Genomic DNA, 25,539 nt, shown 5'->3' on the forward strand with positions numbered 1-25,539 from the left:
GGAACAAGTAGTGGGTAGGGGCATATATGGCTTTCTGTGTTGCCAGTGTTGTGAGTGGTGGATTCAAAAGTGCCAACTTCAGGTGAGCACTTTATGTCATGCATGCTAAGTCCCAGTGATGACATTTTGGGGGGATGTCAGGGCAGTGAAATTACTCTATATGATACCATACATTTGTCCAAATCCACAGAACATACAACACTGAGAGTGAATGCTAATGGCAGTTGTGGACTTCAGTTAATGCTAATAAATCAGTTGTGGACTTCAGTTAATGCTAATAAATCACTTTGGATCATCAGTTGCAAGAGATGGAAGAGGGGAATAAAGAGGGAAACTGGTGAGGAACTGAAATCTACACAGAAATTCTCTACTCGCCACTCAATGTTTCTGTAAACCTAAAATTGTTCTAGAAAACAAAGTCTGTAATTTTTTTTTTTTTTTTTTTTTTTTTTTTTACCATCCAGAGAGGCAGCCCAGGGTTGACATGGCAGCTCCATCTCACCAGGACCCTGGGCTCTTTCTATGTTGCTGCTCTGTCATCATCAACAGCCAACTTCCAGTCTCCCAGGCTGGCCAGGAGATGGAGCCAGGCAGGGAAAGACACACTATGCTTCTTTCAGGGCACAGCCCTGTGCTTCCGTCCCAGTGGCCCCACCTAGGTGCAAAGGAGTCTGGGAAATGCATCTTCAGCTGAGTGAAGACATTCTATTGTTGTAAGAACAAGAAGACATGTTTTGGGGCCAAGAAGCAGATGCTGTTTTAGGTGGAGATTTAAGAGGGGATGATTAGGGTAGACAAGTCTGGAGGGGTGATCCATTAATAGGAGCAGAATAGCAGGGCAAGAGCCACAGACGCATGTAGTGTTACTAGCTGGTGTTTTTAGGGATGAAAGGTGGTTATTGCATGTTTGCTCCCGGAACTAACCAACAGGAGCCAAACATGAGAGATGCAGAAAAGACAAGGAAGATACAGCAAGAGAATAATCCTTGATGAGTCGCAGTGGGGTGGGACCTGGTACCTGGGTGGAGAGGGCGACCTCGGATTTCAGCTCACCTCACTGAGGGTTCCGGGCTGGGGTTGGGGTAGAGGGGGCAGATTTGATGGTGAGAATGGGGGCAAAGATGCCTTCTACTGGTGTTTTGTAGTGACTCAGCTAAAGAGGACAGACACCAAGACCTCTGCTGAGCATGGGAGTAGGGCAAAGAGATGCAGAGCAGCAGGACCGGCTGGCCGTCTGTACCAGCGGGTCCACTTGAAGTCTCTGTCATTCATATGAGGGGGGATTTTACTGCCTGGGAGGGCCAGGCAGCCCAGGGTGCTCTACCCCCCGGGGCCTGAAGCTGCAGGAACAAGGTGCCCAACAGTGGTTGAGAGCCCAGATTGCCCCTGGAAGTCCAGCGGGTTAAGGGGAACAGGCCAGGTGGAACCACAGTGTGGGACCCGGTGCTGGGTAAAATGACAAGAGCGCCTCTTTGTTTCCAGGTTTTTATTTGCCTTTTATAATTCTGATATTTATGTACATATATATATATACTTCTGTTTTTTGTAAAGGGCTCATCGACAGACCAAGCAAAGGCATTCGGGGCGATGGTGGCTGCTGGGAGAACCGATCTTTCCTTTTTTTTTTTTTTTTTGTCTGTTTTTCTTTTTTCCTGGGATGGGATCATCAAAGCTAATTGCTAGAAAACCTAGAAACCACCTAGAGACTCAGACATCTGCCTACACACTAGTGGCATATGGGGAAAGGGTGAGAGCACAAACTTGCAAAACCGCGGTGTATTTACATTTCCAAGGTGGGGGGGGAGCAGGGCTGGGGGGGATCGCTGAGCAAGGGGCTGAACAAGTTCAGACTGGGGTTGGGGGCATGGGTTGGTAAGGGGTCCTGGGGCCGGGGGAGGAGGTGGGCCTGGGCAGGGACAGCGGAGCCCACTTGGATGTTGTGTGGTGGGCACTGAAGGCAGCATGTGTCTGGAACTCCTGAAAGCCAGCTGCAGGGTGGGGTGGGCCAAGTTGACACAGGCAGTCGGGGAGAGGGACTCTGGTCTGTTTAGATGGCCCCCTCCGTACCCGTGGCCAGCTTGTTCAGTTCCCATCCCAGTTGGAGCAGAGATGGCCGAGAAGATGGGGCAGATGGCGGGGACACCGACTTTGGTCCCCTGTCCCAGTCCAACTGGCCAACGAGTGGCTGGGGCTGGAGGTGCCAACCCTGGTCCTGGGGAGAGCCCCTCCACAGCTGTGCCTGCCTCCTCGCCCCAACCACAGCCTCACCCTGCCCAAAGGCCGGCAAGGCAGCACCTGAAAGCTCCTGGCATGTGAGTGGCCCCCGAGCTGGAGTGAAAAAGCAGTGTGTGCCCAAGAAGCAGAGCAGCTGGGTTTTGGCAATCAAGTGGGGACTGGGGAGTCAGAAGGGGGCGTTGAGGCAGCGAGATACCCTCCTTGGCCCCCCAACTCACTGGAGAGAAGGACGGGCCTCAGTCCCAGGGTCAGGGACCCAGCACAGGTCTCGAGCTGGGCCATAATGGTGACCTCTGACAGCCCCGCAACCTGGGCGGTGCTCTGCCTGGCCTGGCCAGACCCTGCTACTCCAGGGTTCCGGCGGGGTTGACGGGGGATGCAGCCCCAGAGCTGTCATTGCCCCCTGCTGCCTCCTTCTCCTTCTTTCCGCTGTACTGGCCGATGAAGGAGCCATCCTCATTGAACTGGACGTCCACGCTGCCTCCGTAGTCAGCCAGGCTGTCATCACTGCCCAGGGGCTTGATGTCTCCGTTGAGTGATGGCTGGCTGCTGCCAAAGGCCTTCTCCTCATTGTCACTGCAAGGGGAAGGCGGGGACCGTGGGAGATGACCCGATGGTACCCAGCAGGAGCAGGCAGCCTCTGGCCTGAGATGGTAGGCCTGGGTTCAATCCCCCTTCTGTGTGTTCTGAGCACACTGGGGACAAGGCCCTCACTCTGGACACGTGCAGCTTACATGCCTGCACCCTGGGGGTGTGGGGGCACCCGTCTCCAGACGGGCTGAGCAGGGGTGCCCATCCAGCCCATCCCTGGAGACAGGGACAGGGACAGGGAGGCTTGGGAGCTGAGTGTCAGCATTGTTGGCTGGTCCCTGAACCAGGAACCTGTAGGATCGGGCGGCATGGGGAGTGCACTGGCCTGGCACAAAGCACCCACAGGAGGGTCCCTGCCCCCCGAGTGTGACAGCCCAGCCTTACCTCTCCAGGGACCTGCCATCAACCCCGCAGCACAAAGGAGAGACAAAGAGATGCAGTCACGCACACAAAGCGTGCTGCTGGGCGGCCCGGGGGCATGGGCTCCACCCCCAGCTCACCTGTACTCTCCGAAGGTTTCGTCCTTCATGGGCCGGGCCTCTGAGTCCACCTGGGTGTCCTCCTTGTCCTTCACTGCAGACACAGAACAGGCCCAGCTGCTCACCCTGCCCCATCACCCAGCCCGGCCCCAGGCACATGGGCCCAGTCCTTCGCACACTCAACGCTGACAACTCCCCTTGGGCCACCTGCCCGCTGCCCCCAGCACGCCCATGCTGTCTTGCCCGGGCTCAGGGACCGAGCGAGGAGGGGCACGGCCGGGATGTACCCGAGTACTTGCCACCCTTGCTGCGCTTAATGAAGCACAGGATGAGTAAGACAAGAAGCAGGACGACGATGGCGCTGACAAAGCCGATGAACCAGCCCTCGGTGGCAAAGCCAGTGGGAGGCAGTCTCACTCGGCCTAGGGAGGGGAGAGGAGGCAGGAGACTGAGGCCAAGGCCAGGGTTGAATGCGGGGGGCCCCCAGGGACACTGCAGTTGCAGGACCTGAGCCTGCCCCATCAGTCCCCGGCCTTGGGCAAGGGCCTCCCTCTAAGCCTCTGGCTCTGTCCCCTGCCAACCCCCAACCCTGCCAACCTCCCATGCCAGGGACCCCCCATGCCAGGGACTTCACAGGAGCAGCTGAGGATGTCTGAGGACTTCAGACAGCCCGGGGGAGGGGTGAGCTGATGGGGGAAGGAAAAGTCGAGGGGCCCTCTGGGGGAACAGGGAGGAAGACCTTCAGTAGAAATGGCTTCCCTGGCAACAGGACCAGTGGAGGATATGAAAAAAAGGGCTCTTTTCAGGGACCCGGACTTTTCTCCATCACGGGCTTAGGGGCACAGAGGTTCTGGCGGGGCAGTGGGCAGTCCAGGGATGGAGGGAAGCTGACTAGGCCTGCCCGCGGCCCCCGCACCAGTGCCGTTGGTCTTCACCGCCATCTGGTGCAGGAGCACCTGCTCCTTGAGCAGCTGGATCTCATAGTCAGTGTCAGGCTGAAGGTCCCACTGTGTGTAGGAGCTCTGGTTATAGCTGACGTATTGTGGTGGGAGACGAGCCACCAGCTTCTCATCTGTAGGGGGCGAGAGCAATCTGACTGAGCAGGGAGGGCCTGGCAGCACGCTGGGTCCATGCCAGCCCCAGCCCCTCTGGGCCCTGAACCCCCTTTTGAGACTCACCCCCCAGGGCTTTGAACCAGATCTGGAACCCGAAGTTGCACTGGCCCTCCTTGGGGACCCAGGAGACCACGCTGTAATTCTCGCCAGCCATGGCGGAGATGTTGCCAAAGTCCGGTGTCCCTGGTGATGGAGAGAAGGGTCACGGGACCTGGAGGCCGCCCCAAGGCCTGCCCTTGCCGCCTGCTTGGAGCCCCCGCCAGCTCACCAGATAAGGCCATGGTGCCTCCTTCCCGCACGATCGCCTCCCCCGGGCCCTCCTTTGTGGTGGCCTGCAGTTGGAATCGGTACCGCAAGCGGGGGCTGAGATTAGTCAGGTTGTGTGTCCGCAGCTCGGGGTCCGGAAGGTCAAAGGACAACTGCTCCTTGCTCCCGTCGTTCACTGTGAGGACAGGTGAGCAGTGGGCTTTGGCTCCCAGTGCGGCCCACTCCTCGACTCCCCCCTCCACCCCTTGGCTGGGCCCACAACACACGTACGAGGTTGGTAGGAGAGCACGTAGCCCGTGAGCACGCCGTTATGACTGAGCGGAGGCTGCCAGTGCAGCAGTAGGCTGGTGTCCGACTGGCACTCCAGGTGCAATGACTCGGGGTGTCCAGGCACTGCAGGGCACAGAGACCAGTGGCAAGTCCTTGCCCCGGTCACCCCAGGTGGGAAGGGATGGGGGGCGTGGAGGCAGGGGTGCAGGGCACAGAGCTCACCTCCCTCAGGGGTGTTGAAGGTCACCCTACTGGCAGGCCCCAGTCCCCTCCCATTAAAGGCCTGAACCTCCAGTTGGTAGGAGCTGTAGGGCCGCAGGCCTCCCAGGATGGCGCTGGTGGCATTGGCTGGCACCACCACGTGGCCTTTGTGGACATGCCTCTTGCTGTGCTTCCTCTGACTGCCTTCCCACCAGTATGTCACCTACAGGTGGATAGGAGACCCCAGAAGGACAGAAAGGGTCTGGCAGTGACCCAGGTCAGGGTAGAGTGGGGTGAGAAGCATGTGTTCCTCATGGCCCTCCCAAGGGAGCAGCTGGCAGAAACCCAGCCCCAGTCCTGTCACTCCTGGTCGCCCCACCCGTCACCCCAGGGATTTCTCCAGCCCCCACATGATGGACTCTTACATTGTATCCCCGGAGGTGGCCCTTGACCAGGGCTGGGTCCACAGACTGCCACCTGACCAGCACAGTGCTTGAATTGAGGGCCTCAACGGGTTCCAGCAGAGGGCTTGCCTCGGGGTCTGCAAAGGGCCAGTGACATGGATGAGGGCAGCCCAGGACTCCTCCCACCCACAGCGGGAAGATGGATTTGGATGTGATGTGACAGGTGGGCAGTTTAATGAGCAAGGGCATTCGCATGGTCTCAGGGTCTCTCCTCAAAGAGAGAGAAAATAGTAACTGTGACAGAGGAACTAGAAAAGATCTCGACTGCATAATCAAACTAAACATTTGGTCATGTTCTAGATTTGAGGCAAGGGAAGAAGCAGGATAAGTGGACGCCATGCGGGAGATCCTGACTTGGACCATGGACTGCAGGAAAGACAGTCCTGGGTCCCACATTGGGAGTATCGGCTGCCATCAAAACAGACAGTTAAGTTATAGATGCCAACTTATGGATGGTCAATGTCTTTCTGGATTTCCAAGACACCTCTTTGGTTATGTAAGCAAATAGCTTTACTCTTAGGGAATGCACTATATTAAGAGGTAGGAGCTGGCACTGGGCCGGATCCCTGAGTGGGGGGCAGAGAGTGGGCCAGGGAGGCACATGTGGGCTCCACCCCACCCCCCGCGTATGGGCAGGGCCAACCTGATACTCACAGTCCTCCCCAGAGTAGCCGATGGTGATCTGGGGCTCGGGGCCCTTGCCCTGGCTGTTGACGGCCTGGACTTTGATCTCATACGGCACAAAAGTAGATGTATTGGACACCACCAGGAAGGGGTCACTGACTATCTGTTCCTGCCAGGCCCCCTGCATCTTCTGGGGGCGCCACTGCACTCGATACTGAATCTGGGGGGCATTCCAGTCCATCCACCGTAGCGGCTAGAGGGGGAGAGCAAAAAAGAAGCTCCTAAGGTCCCTGGTCCTTAGGACAGCCAGCTTTTTGAGGGGGTAGCAAACCCCTGAGTCCTGATCTGAGGTCCAGGGGTGAGCTCAGCCCAGGGCTCTCACCTTCCAAGTGATGACCATGTTGTTGGTCTCGTTTCCTTCCCCCTTCACGTCCATGGGGTTCTTCTCCGGGGCTGCAAAGTAATGTGGACACATCAATGCTGTGGGCGCCCAATAAGGCCATGAAGGCCAAAGACCAAGAAAGAAATGACCTGTTGTGACCCTGGACGTCAGGAGGCAGCCGCCGCCCTAGGAAAACCCCTGGCAGTAAGGGAGCTTGGGCACTGTCCCTTTTCCTGACTTTCCCTGGTGCTCACCTGCCTCCGGCGTGACCACAGTCTCAGAGGCCGGGCTGGGCTCCCCAGGGCCATATTTGTTGATGGCAGTGACTCGAAAGGTATAGTGGACATAAGGCGACAGCTTGAGGGTGGTGGAGGTCTGGTTCCCGGGCACCTTGCCCAGGCTGTACCACTTCTCGGGCGCCATCTCCTTGTCCTCAAATTCAATGTCATACTCTGCCAAGAAGTGAACCGGTGGTGGAGTCATTGGTGGGGGGCGAGTCGGGGGGGCGTGCAAAGTCTGACTCTCCCGGAGGAAGGGACAGGGAGCCAGGTGGGAGGGCGAACAGAGTACCATACTGCTGTCTTCTTACTCTCAATGGGGGCATTGTGGTCATCAGCCGGGCTCCAAGACAGGCGCACCTGGCTCTGCTTCAGCAGGTGGCGATCAGACAGCTCCAGCTGGGGCACAGGTCCGGGGCTCCCTAGGGGCCACAGGAGTTGGATCTCGGGCCCACTCACGACCAAGCTGGCCCACTTCCCCTGTGACGGATGCCTGGGCTCTCATGTCTCCCTCGCCTCTGTGCCATGAGGCGGATACCCTCTGGGGACTCACCCACCACCAGCAGCTCTGCCCGGCTCTCCGCCATGTCCAGCTTGGTACTGGCCACACAGCTGTAGTTGCCCTGGTCGCTGTAGTCCAGGCTGTGGATGACCAGGCGCTCCTCTTCTATGAAGTACCTGGTGGGGGGTGGGGGGTGGGGGCACACTTGTCCTTCCAGCCCCCCCAGGGGATACACGACTCCCTGCCCCCCCCCACATGCCACTCCTCCCTCCTCCCTCTCCTGCCAGGTCCTCCCACTCAACACCGGGTCACACCCCTGCCCCCATGGATGAGGCCAGGAGGTCTGGGCATCCTGCTTTTTCCCCCCTTTGCCCCCCGCATCTGCCAAGACCAGGTTAGGGCTGGGCCCGCACTTGTCACTGTCTCCCAGCTCCTGCAGGTCGAGAGCATCCCTGCGCCAGGTGGTGCTGTGCTGCAGGGAGGGGTCAAAGGAGGCCCGGCACGTGAACATCACTCGGGAGCCTCTCTTCTCGATTGCACTGCGGGGCCCCTGCATGATCCGAGTGGCATCTGAGGATGAGGATGAGAAGGGGAAGGTCATTCCAGGGTCCCCCAGAGACCCTGACCCTCCCTCGGGGAGGGGCTGCTAGCTACAATCAGCAGCAGCAGGGAGGGGCATCGGACCTTTGACCTGCAGGTTAGCCACAATGGTCATGTTGCTTTGGTCGTTAGCAGCCTGGCAGAAGTAGTGCCCAGTGTCATTGGCCTGGAGGTCTCGGATGCCCAGGGTCCCGTTGGCATAGGGGAAGAAGCGCTCATCCTGCAACACTGTCTTTCCGTCCCTGTCCAGCCTGGGACAAGCAAGGAAGGCCTCACTCAGACCCCAGTGGGCTGACCCCTGGCCCTCCCTGTTTGCCTGGTCTGGAAGATGGCTTCCAGGTGTCCCCCACCCCCTGCCACCAGGGTCAGGGCACGCACCATTGGACACTGGGCACAGGGGCTCCGAAGGCCTTGCACAGAAGGTAGGCGGTCCTGCCCTGGACTGCCATGTATGTCTCATTGTCTGGGGTCAGGATCTTGGCCGGCAGCTCTGAGCGAGGAGCAGTCATGGGAGACAGGGCCGAACTCAGGGCTTGGAGAGCACCCACATGCAGTCAGCAGGCAGACGCAGGGATCACCAGGGCAGCTTCTCCCAGGAGAGCTGGCAGCCTCTGGAAGCTGACAGTGACTCCACCAGGCCCCGTGAGCCCTGCCCATCTTGCTTCCCTGCGCCCGGCTACAGCCCCTGCCAGGCTGAGCCTCTCTTGGCCTCTTGTCTCAGTCTCCCATGTCCTATCAATTATGTGAGGTTCCCCCCCACTCGCTGACAGCCTGCCTCTTCCTGAAAGCTCTCTGGGTCTCCCCAAGCCCACCTTCCACGAGGTTTGGGGACAGAAGTATCCTGGCCAGGGTGAGCCTCTGCTCAGGGACCAGGCTCAGGGGCTGCTTTTTCATCTGGAAATACCAGCAAGACCCTGCCCCACTGTTGGCAGGATGGGCGGGAGACGTGGGGAAGGCTCCAGACAGGAGCAGGGCAGCCACTGCACACAGACCAGCTGGTGGCTGAGTTGGCCTGGCGGCCTTGCCCAGGGCAGGGCTACAGGGATGGACCAGGGGGCTCTAAGGCAAGGTGGCTGACACTCACCCACAACATAGATGTAGGCATTGGCTAGCAGGAGCCCGTGGCGGTTGCGGGCCTCACACTGGGTCACCATAGTGTCACTGGGCTGCAGGTTGCTCAGGACCAGGGCTCCATGGTGGATCCGGTACTTCTGGTCCTTGCCCAGCTCTGCACGGACGGCAGATGGGCCGTGGGCCCGGGGCAGGGCAGTGAGTCACTATCCCCTGGGCCCCCCAGCCTCACTCCCCATCACTGCTCAAAGCCCTACTTACCCTCCACAGGGATCCCGTTGATTCTCCAGGTGACCTCCGGTTGGGGCCTGCCCTGCACTTGACATTCCAGGCGGGCAGTCTCCCCTGGCCCGTACAGATGGCTCTGGGGCTTGTGTAGCCAGTATGGCGCAGCTGCCAGGAAGGGGAGAACCGATCTGAGCTCACAGCAGGCGGCCAGCTCCCGGGCCGGCCCTGAATCTGCCCACCCCCACCTCCCGTGACTATGGGCATGGCATTCTGGCTGCCTGAATGCCCGCAGTGGCACCATACCCTCCACAGTGACGTAGTAGGCGTGGCGGTCACTGCCCAGCGAGTTCTCAGCCAGGCAGCGGTACTCGCCGTCGTCCTCCTCGACCACGTTCAGCAACTGCAGCGTCTTGTTGTGGTTCTGGTAGGTGACCCGGTCGGCTGGCATGGGGCCGCTTGGTCGCAGCCACTTGATGGTGGGCGTGGGGCTGCCCGGGGCCACCGCACACAGAGGCCAAGGGAGACAGCAGAGGGGAGAGAGGACCCGGCCGCTCAGCCCCGCCCCATGGCAGAGGCTCTGCCCACGCCCCGCCCACAAGAGGCTCCACCCCTGCCCCGCCCCACAACAGAGGCTCCACCCCTGCCCCGCACCTCCCAGGGGACCCAGACTCACAAGCCCTCAGCGATGCACTCCAAGACTAAGGGCTGCCCCTGCAGGGCCACCAGGTGGCTGCTGGAGTTGGTGGGGAAGAGCAGGCGTGGTTTTCTGTCCATCATGCTGTTGGCTGTGAGGAGACAGAGCGGGCAGCATGGCGCACTCTTCCACCCCCACCCATGATGTTCCCAGGCTGGGTGACTCTGGACACCCCAGGGAGCCCTCCAAGCCTCAATTTCATCATCGTCGTTTTCTTTTTTTTTTTAGTTCTACCAGTTTATTGCTACCAGCCTATCTCCCTCCACCCTCATGCACACATACTCAGTCATGTAACCCCATGGACTGCAGCCCGCCAGGCTCCTCTGTCCATGGACTTTTCCAGGCAAGAATACTGGAGTGGGTTGCCATTTCCTTCTCGTCTTCTTAAAGAGAGGGCCCCATCTCTGCCCTCACCACCCAGGGAAGGCGTGTGGGCCATGCTGTCTTCGAAGAAGACTGATGGGATGAACCATGAGGGTAGGAGAAGAGTAGGGCAGTGTATCAGAGCCTTTGGGACTCACTGGCTTTGACCCGGAGGTCAATGGGTTCCTTTTGAATGATGGTTCGAGTGCCAGGGAAGTGGGCGTGGCAGATATAGTCTGAGTGATTGTCTGAGGTGAGCACGTTGGCAAAGTAGAGGTTGCCATTCTGGCCCATGGTCACCCGCTCATCCTGTTTGATGTGCAAGATCTCTGTGGGCGGGAGGGGGGGTGGGGGGAAGGAAGGAGGCAGAGGTCAGAGGTCAGGAACCCTCCCCCGGGAACATACACCCACTGACCCATCCCCTGCCCCTGGCGGCAGCCCCTCATGGGCACCCACTGCTGTTCATCCAGTAGATCCGGAGCGGCTCTGCACTGGGGGGCGGGTGGCAAGGGAGAATCACCGACTCCCCTTCCTCGACCTCAACAGGTTTCACTGTCTCCTTTGGCCACTTGGGGGTACCTGGAAGGGACAGAGAGGCTGGCCCCGTGGAGTCTCCAGTCTCTTCCTGGTGAAGGCAGGGCAGAGGGAGAGGAGGAGGGCTACCCGAGGGTGCAGGTTGGTGAGGCAGCACATGAGGGAGGCAGAGGACTCTGGATCCTCTCTGGGCTCAAGGCCAAGACCAGCGCAGCGTGCAGATGAGAGGATGGGCTGGAGGCCACATGGCCATGAAGGGTTAACTCTCTACAACTCTCAGCTCCCACCAGGAGGAAGGGATGAGGGCGGGTGGGGGAAGGCTGAGGTGCAGCGATGGGGGGAGGGGAGCCGTGGTAGGATGCTGGAGTCACAGCCCCTTCCATCATCCTGACACAGAAACCATGGCAACGGTTCCCAAGGTAACTGGAGGGGCAGAGGAGAAGAGACGAGTGCAAGCTCGGGAGGCGAGTGCAAGCTCGGGAGGCGGAAAGCTCACAGAGGAGGATGGAATGATGGGGGGGAAAACCCCAGGGAGAGGGCGACACAGATAAAGACAGAGGCAGACAGCGGTAAGAAGGGAAGTCAGAGGGGTCAGGTGAGAGGTGCACAACGGAGGGGAGAGGAGACACAGTGATGGAGGGGACGTGGGAGGAGATGACCGGAGGGTGGTGGACAGCAGACAGCAACTCAGGGATGGATGGGGTAGAAGCCGAAGCCCAGGCTCAGAAAGGCTCAGTCCTGCCCTCCTTCAGTCAACAAGCCCTCCCAGGGCACCCCCCAGGGAGCAAGCCCCAAGGCCAAGAAGGGCAAAGCACAGAAGAGAGGGAAGGGGGGGTGGAGCTGACCAGAAAGAGTGGCAAAAGAACAGGGCGAGGAGGGAAGAGGTGGCTGTGGGCCAGCAGGGTGCCCGGTCCCTTGGCACTCTTAACAACCAGCTGAGAGAGCTTGGCTTTCAGGTTGGAGCCTCACATGTGCTCAGCAGATCGGTTTTGGCGACCTGCTCACGTGCCCCAGACCCTCCCTGGTCCCCACAGCGCCTCGCACCCTCAGCCATGAGCTGGATCTCATGGGACATGGCAGTGCCCAGCTTGTTGCTGGCAAAGCAGCGATAGGTGCCCTGGAAGCTCTGGGCGAAGTTGCTGCTGTTGCCCGTGATGCTGAAGGAGCCAGAATGGGGCGCCTGGTTCACGGTCACGCCCAGTTCCTCTCTGGGTTTGAAGAGGATGCCATCCCGAGTCCAGCGAAACCTGTGGGGCAGAAAAAGGCTCAGAGGAGGTCTGAAGCCAGGCAGCTGGGCCAGGGGCTGGGCCAGGGTGATGACCCTGGCTGGCGAGGGATGCCCAGGAGGGGGAAGGCCCCAGGGACCACAAGGGCTTGGGGGTCAAGTCAGTGGTCAGCCCCAGGGCTTAGAAGGTGATGGTCACTCACTTCACTTCGGGTTTGCCACTGGCCTCACACTTGAGGCTGACGTCATCTGTGGGGAAGACGACCACACGCCGGGGAGACTGCTCCGTGATGATGGGGGGTTCCATCACTGGGGCGGGAGGGGGGACATGTGGTGAGCACTTCAGCCTTCACCCTTGTCCCGTGGGGATGGAAGCCGGGTCTGGAGCCTGACAGGCCACATGGCCATGGGGTTTCGGGGCGGGGAGAAGCAAGTTGAGCCCAAAGCATCTGGGCAAAGGTGGATGGGACCAGAACAGAGAGAGGATGGCACCAAAAGTTACAGAGAAAGAAACCAGAAGAGAGAGAAGAAGCCAAACAGAAAGACAAAGCATGTGAAAGAAAGAAAAGAGAGACAGGGGAAGTCAAAGACAGAGGCACCAACCAGGGCAAACCCCTCATGGGGAGAGAGGAGGACCAGAGGGAAGGGTGGACAACCAGAGACAGGTGGAGAGCCAGGGAGAAAACCCACCTGCTGGAGACAGAACAAGGCCTCCCCCCCCAGGTGCCACAGGACCCAAGAACCAGCAAAGACTGCAGCCTGCATGAGGCACAAGGCATACAGGGTCTCCTGGGAAACATTTCCACCCTCCCCCCAACTTACCATGGTGTCCTTCATCTGAGAGATCCATGCAGCAAGGGAGAGAATGAGAGAAAGGCTGACAAGTCTCCCGATGACTTGGGCAGAAAGAAGTACAGAAAACCCTGGGGGAGGGGGAGGCTGGGAGAGGGTGTAAGAAGGGGACCCACGCCACGCTACAGCTATGGCAAGGTCAAGACCTCCAGGACACAGCCTGATTGCCAGTCCTGGGCTGGGGCAATGGCCAGGGCCAGTAGGCCTCAGCTCCAGCGGCAGGGAGAAAGAAATCTGTGACTTTTAACAAAGACTGCGCTGTGGCCAGATCCTTGCCTCCTCCTGGCAGGGCCTGCAGAACTGACCCCCCGCCCTCCACCCAGGATGCCTCGGGAGCCAGAGAGGCAGACAGCCCGCCTATAGCAGCCAGGGCACACTCCCCTGCTCCAGCTCGTATCCCTCCTAATCCAATTAGCACAGCTCAGTGTTTTCAATTACCCGGGGCCCAGCCTTCGGAGCCCAGTGGCCCCCTCTCCTCCAAATCCTCCCCAAGGCCCTGCTGAATCTGAGTTTCCAGGGCCTGCCAGTCCGGCACCAGGCTTCAATTTCTCCCCTTCCTTCCTCCCAGCCTGCCGCCAAGCTCCCTGGAGCTGAGGCCGGGGCTTCTGCCCCCAGTGCCACCAGGCTTCAGCAGAGCACTGGCCAGGGTGGCTGACAGCAGTGGGCTGCCTCTGAAAGCTTTTGTTTCTGCGGAAAACCTCAGGGTAGGGGCCCCCAGGAGAGAGGATGGGGCTCCCTGGGGACACTGCAGAGAGGGTTCTGTGCTGGGGAGGGGCCAGTGAAGGCAGCCTGAGAGGCAGAGATAGTGAGAGGGACCACAGGATGGGGCAAGCGGGGAAGGAGACAAAGGGGCCTGGAGCGGCTGGGGAGGGAGAGAGCTGGAGGAGAGCTTCCAACCGGGAGGCACTAGGTTGCTTGCCATGTTGCATCAGGGTCAATAACAAGTGCCAGTCAGTGCCCAGGGCCTCCTTAGACCTGCCGTGGGTCTCCGATGCCTCTCCACACACAGGCATAGCAGGGTAAGGCCTGAAGGCTGCTGGGGGGAGATGAAGGGGGAGGAAGACGAGCACATGTGTGGGAATGTGCCAAAATATGAGTCTGGGCACACGTGGGCATGCCCCAGGCAGTGCTGCAGTGACGTTGTGAGCATCTGCCCGTGTGCCTCTATACGGACGTGTCTGACCAGAGCACCTCGGGAGGCTGTGAGTGCCTGCCTGCATTTACTGTACGACTCTGTAGCCTACCCGCTCCTGTGTTCATGCGAGTGGCTGTGTTCCTTTGTACCTCAGTCTCTCACTTGTGTGTGCCTGTGTGCCCCCGTGTGTCCTCTTGGGAGATCTCTGTGCCTGGCTGGATACAGGTGGCTGGTCTGTGTGCTTCTGCAGCTGGGGTAGGGTTTCGGGTGTGACTGCCTGGAGCTCCATGTTTATATCTAGGGAGACAGCCCCAACCTTTCTTCCCATCAGACCCTCCCCACCTCCTGCAAACCCTCAGGGCCCCTCAGTGTCAGGGGCCAGTCATGGTCACCTCTCTCAGCCCCTGACCCATTCCTGGCTTGGACAGTCTCCCTCAGCCTCAGCGCACAGCTCATCTCTCAGTGATGCTGGCCTCCAACAGGTGCAGGCTCAGAGACAAAGGTGGAAAGGTGAGGGGGAAAGCTACTGGAGCGAATAAGGAGCAGATTTAAGATACACAAATGCTACCTTGTCAACTGTCCCTCACACAAGCCCCAAAGCCGCTTATAGCAGTGTGTTTATATCTCCTTCTCACACTCAGGAGAAAACACCCACAGTAACATATGGTCCACACACAGGTACTCACAGGACCGTATGACTCACTAGTACAATCCAATGTCAACAGTCAAATACCTACAGAGCTTCACAAATGTGACCAGTAAGAAGCAGTTAGAGTGACTCACAAACTTACCTACACAGGACATCAAAATCACACTCGGGAATATCCCCATTTAGTCAATGTATCACCCCACTTAGTCAATGTATCACACCACACACATCTAAAAATATATCCAGACAAATTACACAGTCTGTCCAGCTCGAAAGCATACATAAATACTCGAGTTCAGTCACAGCCCTGTAGTCACCCTCCCCAGGAACCCCCCTCAAAGGGATTACTCCAACAGCCCCACCTCCAACCCCCCACTAAGCAACTACACATCACATTTTAAGGATCCAGAAGGCTGCTGGATCTTCGCAAGGGGTCTTTTCCTGTCTCAGTTCACGGAAAGGGCTACCAAGGGCCCCAGATAGGATTACTCAAGTCAGAAGCCGGAGTGAGGCTTGGTCTAGCTAGCTGAGGACATTCTCGCGCTTGCCCCATCCTTGGCGGGGTGGGGCCGGCACTGAGGCCCCAGGGGGAGGGTCAGGAGCCAGGCCCGCTGTCCGTGGTGCTGAAACAGCACCCTCCCTCCCGCGTCTCTGGTTCCTGTCCGTGGTACTGATATAGCCCGAGTCTTCTACCCTGTACTTTACAGGGGGGATCCAAAGTCCGGGTACCTCTTGTGCACTCCGGGTCCCCAGGAAGGGAAGGGCGGGGGGTCTGGAACCCAGAGAAAGTGAGGAAGCAGAAAATAAAGAAAAGCCCAGCGCGGCGGGGAAGGGAGGCGCCGCGGCGCCCTCCGATTACTCACATTCCTCGGGGATCTGGATGAGCACGCAAGGGCTGCAGAGAAGGAGAGGCCACAAGTACCGCAGCGCCATGGCCATCTTCCCGGCGGCGCCGGCGGCTCGGCGCGGCAAAGCCGGCCGGGCTCGGCTAAAGCTCAGGCCGGAGGGAAGGGTGGCTGGTGGGTGGGTGCGGGAGGGAGCCGGGGGTGGGGGGAATGCGAGAGGGGAGGAAGGGAAGGGCAAGGTAAGGGAGGAGAGAGAACGGACGGATGTTAGTGACTAACATCTGGGCGAGCTTGGGCTCCTGGCCCCGCCCCCGGCCCCGCCCCCTCCACTCTTCCCTCCCCCTACCCCCCCATTTTGAAGAAGAAAACCTGGAAGAGACCAGCAGAGTCTGGGCCTCCAGTTCGCCTTTCATTCCCTTCCTAATGGCCGTGCCTCCTTCACCAGCTGCCCCTCCAGCACCACCAACTTGTTGCCCCATCTGCTCCCCTGGGCCTGCCACAGGCTTCTCTGTGCCCGTTCTCCTGATGTGTGACTCAAGGGCCCATAAGCAGGGGCCTGTGGGCATGAGTGTGGATGTGGGTGTGCAGTAGCTGTGTGGCTATGTGCATACATGCAGGAGGACATGTCCCTCTTCTCTGGAACCAGGAGGCACTCATGAGTGGGTGTGTGTATGACTGCAGGCACGCAGAAGTATGGGCTTTTGCTCCTGCGCATCTGTGTCTCTGGGGCATGACTCCTGTCTGCTATCTCTGTGTGCACACACAGCATGCATGCACACATATGTAGAGAAGAACACTTGTCCCAGTCTCATTGCTGGGGGTTTCGGAACCAACTGATCCCTGGGTACTGTTCAGACCTAAAAACCTGGTGGGGGACAGGGAGACTTGGGAAGTGGAAACAGGACAAGAAGAGAAGGGAACCAAGAAGGTTGCATTTCATAGAACAGGCTGAGGAAAAAAGAAGAAAGAAGGGGAAAGGAAGCCTGCCCTCAAGAAGTGGCAGTAGAGAATCGAGGAAATCACCTCTCAGCTGTCCCTCGGGCTCCTAGGGGGTCAACAGAGGCAACTGTGGCCTCCTCCCTTCCAGATGCTGCAAGCCAGGCTCAGAACAGGGCTCAGAGAAAGCTCTGGGACAGCATTTCTTACATCTAGAGTGTCTTCCAGGCCCACCTTCTGGATTTTTTTTTCTGAGTCTTCAGGGCTCAACTGATAGATGTGTCCACCCCAAGCCCAAGTCTGCCAGCTATATGCACAGGCCACCTCTGCATGCAAGAAGCCCCAGTGACCGAGGGCCCAGTGGAGGGCACTTCTCTGCCAACGATGAGAAAAAGAGACACTCCCAAGAAGACAGAGAGTTGTGACCCCCGAACAGGAAGAGGTGTGAGAAAAAGACAAAAGTAAAAGTGGCCAAGAGCTTGAGGGCTGGAGCCTGGATGTCATGCCTGAGCTCACCAAGTCCATCCCAGGCAAACTCCCTCCCAGCCAGGACCTGATCAAAATGGGGACCAGTCTCATCCAGAAGGCTAGAGCAGTGGGTGGCGAGGCCTGGAATGCCATGCCAAGACATTCAGACTCAGTCAATCAGGAGGCAGCCAGAAGCCACAGCTTGGTTTTGTAGAAGGTGACCCAAGAAGCATGGTGAATTCAGCAGACTGCCCCGGGACCCGGCAGGCAAAATGGGCAGTGGCGAATAGCTGTCAGCCTAGAGCTCTCAGAGTCCCAGACCCATAGCTGGAGGGGGAGGCGGGGAAGGAAGCACCTGGGTGGGTCAACATGGACAGGCTGATGGCCGAGAGAGTGACCAGGAGAGTAAGGAAGTGGCAATGGCTTGGTCACTTCCTGAGGGCAAGAGCCAAACTGGGTCCCAGAAAGGAGGAGGTCCACCAAGTCAACGCAAGCCGGGTGGACCTTACACGGCCTTGGCCTCAGCTTCAAGGCCTGTAGGAAGCAGTAGGAGACTCAGATCAGAGGGCAGGCAATCAAACAGCCGCCTTGGGAGCTCTGAGTGCTCTGGTCTTCAGAGGGGGAGGGGAGGGAGACAAGCAAGAATCTTCAACGCCATCCTTCTGGCCTGTGAGGCTGGAGCACTCCCTTTTGCTGGAAAGAGGATGGCTGCTTGTCCCCAGAATGGGGTTTGGCGTGTGTACCCTGGTGTATATGCAGGGGATACAGGATAGCCCCAATCCCCGTGGGCTCCACTCACTGCCCCATCCTGACACCCCACAGTCTCACATTCAACCTCTTTTAGTCTCCTGGTCTTTGCCACCCACCTCACCACCTTCCCAGGCCCCCAGAGTCCAGGCAGGAGCCAGAAGTTGGGGATGCCCCTGACAGCTGTGGCTGGGTCTCTGATCTCTCCTCATTCCTCAGGCAATTACAGAGCAAGCAGCTCAGGTTGTCAGTGCAGCAGGCCCCCCACCCCCCACCAGCACCTCCAGGGGCAAAGGAGGCGGGGGAGTATTCCACAAGCTGGTGTACAGATGGAGCCAAGACCACGTCTGCAAAGGCGGGGGGGCGGTGGCGCTGGGGGGGCAGGCTGGGGAAGAATGAAAGGTGACAGACAGGGCGAGAAAGAGGCAGGAGGGAACAGGAGAGACAGAGCAGGAGGGCTGGGGGGGGCAGGGAATGGGAGACAAAGACAGATGCTGGACCACCACAGTAACCCACGTGGAGAAACCCAGAAACAGAGACCCGGGCAGCGGGGAAAGGGAGAGGAGAAGGGCGAGGAGCACAAAGGACGAGACAAAAAGCAAAAAGCAACTGATGAGAAATAGCCGAAAGAGCAAGATGAGTGAGGGGTGTGTATGTATGTGTGCGCTCGAGTGTGTGTGTGAGTGTGTGCCCAGGCGCAAGCCCAGGGGCACCTTTTCCACATCCTTGTAGACAGGGGTGTGCCAGGCAAGGGCCGGGGTTGGGGGGGGGAGAGGAGATGGACCCGAGTCACAGGAATGGGGCTTCTTGGGCACGGAGGTCAGGCTGGACGGTGGAGAGACCAACAGAAGGCAGAGACAAACAAAGCCTGCAACAACAGATATAGAGCGGCAGGGCCCTGGCCACTTGTGGCCGTAGGATGGGGGGCGGTTACAGATGAAACAAGCTGCTGCTGGCAGACCCTTAGGAAGCAGGTGGGGAGTCCCACAAGGGAGGAGGGACAAGCACTCAGAGGACTTCCCTCCAAGATTTCTGCTGGCATTCAGCGAGCTGCCCCAGGGCAGAGGGGGTGCCCATGCATCCACGGGCCAGCTCAACAGGGGCAGGCAGGGAGGGAGAAAGGGCGTGGCAGGCTCCGAGGTGCAAGAGCCAGCAGGGAGCACTTCAGTGAGACCCTGGAGGAGCCCCACCCCGGCCACAGCCCGAATCCTCAGGCCAATCCTCTCCTCTGGCCTCCATCCTCTAAATGGGGACAGGGCGGGGTGGTGGGGGGGCACACTTGGGAGGTCGTGAAGCCAGGCTGAGATCTGGGAGGGCTGCTTTTCTCCTTGCACACACTCTGGGAACCTCCTAGCTGGCCTCCTCCCAGCCCCTTCCCATGGACAGAAATTCCCCTGCCACAGGAAGGTGCCCCCGCCGGTCTGTTCCGAGCAGGGGGCAGGGCTGGGGGCTCAGCCTGGGTATATAAGATAGTCCAGAGTGGCAGTGCCAGGGCCATGATCTGGTAGGCCTGAAGGGGGCTTGGGGCCACCTACATCTGGGCTGTCTGCTCAGCAGGGCTGGTGGGGAACCTTCCAGGCTGTCGGTGGGTATACAAATGGGGTGGGGTGGGTGTCACCTCCAACCCAGGCACTATGTTTCTTTAAGGCTCCTCCTCGCCCTCCCCACCAGGCTGTGGCTGGCGGGTTTCCATGGAGATGGGAGCCAGCTCCCTCCACTGGCAAAGATGGGGGAAGAAGGGAGGAAAGCTTGCCGCAGCCTAATGGGTAATTTAGATACTACAGAAAAGAGGCTCCTGGGTGGGAGCCCCCACAGGTACCGTGGGGGGGGGGCGGCCAGAAGTCTTAGAGGAAGCTGCTGAGTCCCAGCCTTGCCCCACCCTCAGGGAGAGCACGCCCTCAGCCCCTACAAGGCTGCGGTCTCCAAGGCAACGCCAGCTCACCTGTAATGGACCATTCCCCTTACAGGGTAAGGAAGGGGTGGGGCAGAGGTTAACCCTTTGTGGGAGAGAGGGGAGAGTGGATGGTCTCCACTGAGAAAGGAAGGGGGGTGGAAATCTCCCCAACGGCAGTTGGACATTCCCACCTTTCCTATTTTATTAACTGAATTCGTGGCCAGCACGTCCCACATGCCAGGAACGCTCCTAAATAGCCTTACATGCATCACTCATTGAATCCCGAAAATGACCCTGGGGGAGCAGTACTATCATTATCTCCATTGTATACATTGAGGAAACTGAGGTTCAGAGAACTGGAGCACCATGCTCACCAGGTATGGGGTTCTAGATGCCACGGAGGCCCCCAAAGCCGCCAAAGACGACTCCAGGGGGATCAGCTTGCCTCTGGGCGTCTCAGGCATCCTTGTGCGTACACCTGCCTGCGTTTACAGAGGGTCAGGGGCCTGGACATGGATGTGCTCCAAGCCGGCCTGCCCCCTGGGGAAGGGCCTATTTGCTAGGCAGATGGCAGGCAAATGTGGGCAACCGGGAGGGAACTCTTGGGAGCGGGCCATGCGGAAGTAGAAGGCGACCCACATCCCGTCTCAGCACAGAGCAGAAACCACCTTACCCCTCAACCCCCACCCCCACCCAGGACTCTGCACAAGAGAAGGCAGACAGCTCTTGGTTTCTGGCTCCTCTCTTCCTGGCCATGCAGAACCTTGGGATGCTCTGACCCCTTTCTGTAAACCAAAGGCTCCAGGGCCCCTCTCACAAAGACCTGGCTACCTAGAGGGCCCCTCTTTCCAGATTCAGCTTAGGGGTGGCATGGACTCCCTTCCTGGGCAGCAGAGAGGTTCCCAGGATGTGTGGCCAGTTGGGAAAACTGATGCCCACGGCCTAAAAATGGGGCCCCCTCATCCCCTTTAAGCCCTCCCTCTAGGTTTGGAAAGTGGGCTCAGGATAAGGTCGCAAGCCCCCATCCTGAGAAATGAACCTGGCACCAGAGGGGGCTGGGGGCTTTGGGGACCGGGCAAGAGGGGGCGACATATATCTGCTCCAGGACCCCAGAGGAGAGAAGGCGGCAGGCCCTATGGGAGATGAAGGGTGCCCGGACAATGGGAGAGGCAGGAGGGGCCCGGCCCAAGGCCCACCCCGAGCTGCACAGCCCTGCTGGCCCCGGGACACCTGGCCCAAGCAAGAAGGGGCCTCCTGGAAACAGCTCAGACACAGCTGGGCCTCTCTGGTTGCCTCAGGGCTCCCTGTTCCAAAGGGTTAAAGGGCAGAGGGGGCACCGGAAGCCTGGAGATGGACAATGGAGGCTCTGTTGTCCCCTGGGCCTCAGCATTCCTAAGGCATGAACACAGGCGGCCAGGGGAGGGGCCAGAGGGCACCCCCCATCCCAAGCAGGAAGCCCCCACAGTGCACAGGGAAACACACACACACACACACACACACACACACACACACACAGCCTCTGAAGCCGCCACCAGCATCAGCCCCGCCCCTTCCTAGCACAGGATCCACGCGGCACAGGACAATCTGTGTGCACACACTCTCCCAAGCACAAGGACACACACACGGTTGCACACTTGCAATGAGATGGCTAATGCTCATGCATGCAAACAGGAATATGGGGAAGCTGTGCACACACACACACACACACAAAGCTGCCCTGGTGCAAACCTCCAGACCAGCTGCCTGGCTCTGAACACTTCCGAGGGAAGCCTGGCTCCTGGGACACACCAGAAGGGCAGGAAGGGCCAGGCCTAGGACACCGCAGCCCTCCTGCTCCTCTCAATCCGAGGTTGTCCCGGTTGGCCCTACTAGGTTGAGGGCCAGAGGCTGGCAGGGGCTGCCCCGTTGCAGGGGAGAGGGTGGGTCTGCGACCCCCTCCCCCAGCTCTGTGACCTGGGGAGAACACGGCGGGGGGTGGGGACATAGGCCCAGGCCTCAGGTGGGGGGCACTGGACAAAGAAAAGCTTCTGGAAAGACCAGCAGTCCATCCAGACCCTCCCCCTGCAGAGGAACTCACCACCCTCCGGCCACTCCCGCTTGCAGACCACAGCCTCTAGGAAGCCACAAAGATCCTGTTGATGTCTGGGGAGAAGGTGGGCCAGCCTTTGCTGACTGCCCCCAGTCCTTGGCTGGCAGCCACCAGGCGCCCCCCACCCCCGCCCTGGCCACCCTGCAGGTCAGACAAAGCTCCACGGGAGGCCGGGGCCCAACCCAGTGGATGCAGGCTGGGAGGTGGTCACTCTGAGATGGGAGACAGACAAAAGGGGAAATGCGGAGACAAGGGACAAGGGTGTGGGGGGACCAAAGAGAGGGGGACAGAGGCGTGCCCCCCCACAGCGATGGGGCAGGAAGCGAGCAGAAGGAGGAGGAAGCTGACAGGTGGGGGGTGAGGGTATAAGGAGGCAGCTGAGAGCAGGGTGGGGGGGAGCATCCAGGAATGACCAGGTCAGAGCTAGCAGGAGGGAGAAAACTGGTGGGGGGTGTAAGGCCCCACCCAGGGACCTCAACCCAGCCTTCCCAATTAGGGGAGGAGGAACAGGGCCAAGCCAGCAGCCCACCTGGGACCCTAGAGCGGGGGTTCAGATCCTTTCTCTCCCTCACGGTCCACATCCCAGGGTGGGGCACAGCTCTGGGGGGGACAGCACTCTGGATGGCCACTGATGCCACATGGCGGGGGGCCTGGTGGAAGAGGGAAGTGGGCTCCGTTATTCCATTCTCCCCCAGAACAGGCCCCTGCTCAGCCCAGGGCACCCCCTGGGAAGCTGCTCCCACCCACTCCTGTGTCACCCCCAAGAAGGGGTTGGAGAAAGGTTTCCATCGCACCTTCGCCCTGACTCGCCAGGGCAGGCACAGCAAGGCTGCTTGCCCCCTGGACAAAAAGAGTGTCCCAGGAGACATTCTGTCCATCGAGAGGGGCACCAGGGACAGTCTGCCTTGAAAGGGACCTTGCAGATGAAGGGGTCCACACCCCACGTGACAACCAAGAATGCCATGATTCAGAGGGGAAAGGGCAGAAGGGCCCGCGTCGCTGGGCCATGCAATGGCGGGTGTGGCACAGGGGCGCCTCCCCAACTGGCCTCGCCCAAGTGCATGCCATGGAAGCTACCCACCCTGGCACAGGAAGAGGCTGATGGGGGCACACAGCCTGGGCACGTCTGCCACTGGAGTAGGCCCAGGACAAGGCCCTGCCTCAATTCTTGTCTCCCCTTACCCTGTGGGGAGTCACAAAGGAAAACAGAAAACCCATCTGGAGACAAAGAAGGTGCGGGTTCAGTGTGTCCCTGGCTTTTCCATGGGCAGTCCTGAGCCTGGCGCAGGCAGGCACCCAGCAGGGCATGCTGCCCCGTGAATGACTGCGCGCCCTGTGGGCCCCGGAGCTCCTGAGCTGGGAGGAGCTCCTGACTGCCCGGTGGCAGGGGGTTGGGCACTGGGGGAGGAGACTCTTGGGAGTGGTTTGTAGCCAAGCAGGGAGACTGAGGCTGGGGTGTGCTGAGCGGGGGTCTCTCTCTGTGATCAGATCCCCAAAGATCCCTAATTTCTTTTGTTCTTTTTTTTTTTTTTTTTTGTATATTTCAAGCCTAGCACAATAAGATGTATTACTTTGGGGATCACACACACACATATGAAGAGAAAGAGACACACATGAAAAGAAAGGATGTAGCAAAGACAAACATCAGGTGGAGGGGTGTCGCAGCCTCAGCACTGAAAAGGGCTTGCCATGTGGCCATAGATTAGCCAAGAGCCCCCCACGAGAGCTAAGGAGCCCATGGGTGCACCTGTGGGTGTTGCATGGAGGCCCTGTGATTGGCCAGGCTGGGCTGAGCCCCATCACCTGCAGCAAGGTGTTGGTCAGAGGCGAGAGGCCCCCCCACCCCACCCCAGCCACCCCACAGGGGACCAGGAAGGTGGGACTCGGGGGCACTTTATGGGAGGGAAGCGTTACTGGCTTATTCACCCTCAGGGCCACGTGAGTCAGCAGAGATGGCACCGGGTTGCCCAGAAGCCCCTGCTCTCTGGGTGGAGTTAACTGGAAGTAGGGCACCTCCTTGGAAGGGGGTGTCAGGCCCCCCACTTCTTGAGGGAGGGCGGATGGCCCTGGGCATGCCAACCAAGAGTCTCCCAAAATTTACCCTAGGAAGGGGCAAGAAGAAATGTCATCTCCTCCCATAACTAGACAGCCAGAAGGAAGATGGCCATGGGCACAAGCCCTGCAGTGGGCAGGGCCGAGTCACGACTAGACCAACGCGGACCCCCCTTCCTGCACCTCCCCTACCTGATGGGCCACAGTCTACATGCATGTGCCCAGTGGCACCCTAGTGGGTGTCCAGGCCCACCTCACTTGGGGTGTCCTCTTTGGGTCCCGAGAGCCTGCAGAACCTGCGGGCTTCAGGGCGGGAGACTCTGGTCTTTGGCACAAGGTGGGAGGGGAACCCTGGGGAGGCCAGGTTGGGGTTTAGAAACCAGGAGAACAAAGCCCCCCTCTCCTACCTTGGGGCAGAGAACCGGGCAGTGCCCAGCCCAGTTCCCTCCCCTGCCCCCCCACTGCTGGGCGGCCTTGTCCAACCTGCCCCCCAAGCACACGAGGAAGCTTAATATTCCACCAAACAGGATCCTGAGCGGGGGAAGGGGGGCAGCCACACCCAGGGCCACACCCCACGGCGACTGATGGGGACGCGTGGGTGGGGGTCCCTGGGTCCCACCTCTCTTGCCTTCTCACCCGCGCGTGCACACCCGGCGAGACGGGCCAACTTCGGCCCCCCATCGGCCCGCACCGACCCTGCCCGACTTCCCCCGGAGAGTCGGCATTGGGGGCGCCGCCCAGGTAGTCTTCACCTGTCGGGGATGCTCCTTCCCTGCCCCGCTGCGCTCTGCGGGGCCCGGAGCCGAGCGCCCGGGCTGGGTGGAGCTCTGGCCGCTCCGCCGGTGGTCGCGGGCTGGTCCGGGTGGGGCACCCCGCTCTCGCCCACCCGCCTACCACTCCAACCCCTCGGGGAAGGGCTGGGACAGGAAGCTCGGGCGCTGCCCGCGCGACCCCTGCGCGAGGGCTGGCCTGGCCGCCTTACCTGCGCTGTGGCCGCCGCTCGGGCTGCCCGCCCAGCCTCCGCACGCGCCGGCCTCGGACCCGCCGCCCGAGCGAGACTGCGATGCTGATGCTGCGGCGGCCGAGGCGGCGGGGCGGGGGCGGGGCGGGGCGGGCGCGCGCGCGGGGAGGGGGCGGGGAGGGCGGGGGACGTGAGGGCGGGGGGAGTGAGATCACCTCCCCGTCGCCCGCCCCGCCCCGTCGTGCCCCTCTTCCTGGCGGGACCCGGCGACCGAGGCCAGCGCAGGCTGGGGAACCCCGGTGACCCCCCCTCCGGAGCTCAGTGGCATCCCGGCCGCCGGGTCCCACCGGACCCTCGCCCGTAGCCCTGGAGTCCCTGGCCTGGCGGCGCCCCGCAGCCAAACATCCACGCCGCAGTGGAGGCCCCGGGCAGGAGTCTCGAGGCTGGGGCGCCCCCCGGATCGTGGTGCCGGGAGGCAGACAGAGGAATCGGGGGTCGAGGTCGGGGAGAAACAAATGCCCCCCAGACTCCACCCGGCCTTCGAGGGCGCTGGCGAGCGGCGGAGACCCACGCGCCGAGCGGGCTCGGCCGCGCCCTGGCCGGGGGATGTTTGGATGGCCCCCCACCCCCCACCTCCAGCAGGATTCCCGAGTTTCTCAGCCCTTCCTGGAACCACTCCTAGGAGCTCTGTTCGCTAGGGCAGGGATCTCAGCTAGTCAGGGAGGCACAACGGGGCTCGCGCTCCTGAGCAGCACAGAGCTCTGGGAAGCGGGGCGCATGGAGGTGGC

The 25,539-nt window shown here is 60.1% G+C and overlaps 1 protein-coding gene across 6 annotated transcripts; it reads right to left on the reverse strand.

The window, feature by feature from the left end:
• Window positions 1-1,484: 1,484 nt before the first annotated feature.
• L1CAM (L1 cell adhesion molecule) lies at window positions 1,485-24,882 on the reverse strand. 6 transcript variants are annotated; one of them, XM_065915854.1, is made up of 28 exons: window positions 24,773-24,856; window positions 22,268-22,388; window positions 15,623-15,775; window positions 12,327-12,432; window positions 11,943-12,145; window positions 10,821-10,943; window positions 10,523-10,693; window positions 9,981-10,092; window positions 9,611-9,795; window positions 9,341-9,472; window positions 9,093-9,236; window positions 8,387-8,498; window positions 8,093-8,259; window positions 7,822-7,978; window positions 7,460-7,584; window positions 7,218-7,328; window positions 6,883-7,080; window positions 6,629-6,699; window positions 6,277-6,499; window positions 5,584-5,699; window positions 5,180-5,381; window positions 4,958-5,080; window positions 4,689-4,862; window positions 4,484-4,603; window positions 4,222-4,377; window positions 3,593-3,727; window positions 3,327-3,399; window positions 1,485-2,811 (listed from the first exon to the last, which is right to left on the reverse strand). In XM_065915854.1, the coding sequence occupies exons 2-28, from the start codon at window positions 22,317-22,319 to the stop codon at window positions 2,580-2,582; spliced, it is 3,876 nt and encodes a 1,291-aa protein (XP_065771926.1). In that variant the 5' UTR covers window positions 22,320-22,388; window positions 24,773-24,856; the 3' UTR covers window positions 1,485-2,579. The 6 variants fall into 6 exon arrangements, with proteins under 6 accessions (XP_065771926.1, XP_065771925.1, XP_065771927.1 ...); XM_065915853.1 differs by having other exon boundaries at window positions 8,387-8,540; XM_065915855.1 differs by lacking the exon at window positions 22,268-22,388 and having other exon boundaries at window positions 8,387-8,540; window positions 24,773-24,882.
• Window positions 24,883-25,539: the final 657 nt, after the last annotated feature.

The sequence above is a fragment of the Muntiacus reevesi genome, chromosome X (genome assembly GCF_963930625.1).
Source record: "Muntiacus reevesi chromosome X, mMunRee1.1, whole genome shotgun sequence".
Taxonomy (NCBI): domain Eukaryota; kingdom Metazoa; phylum Chordata; class Mammalia; order Artiodactyla; family Cervidae; genus Muntiacus; species Muntiacus reevesi.

Bases quoted from the DNA above. Each gene is read 5' to 3' on its own strand.
- L1CAM (XM_065915853.1), bottom strand. From the start codon at position 22,319: ATGTGGACCGTGAGGGAGAGAAAGGATCTGAACCCCCGCTCTAGGGTC. The intron at 12,433-15,622 runs GTGAGTAATCGG...CTCCCGCCCCAG, and splicing joins CATCCAGATCCCCGAGGAAT to TGATGGAACCCCCCATCATC. The intron at 9,473-9,610 runs GTATGGTGCCAC...CCTTCCTGGCAG, and splicing joins CTACTACGTCACTGTGGAGG to CTGCGCCATACTGGCTACAC.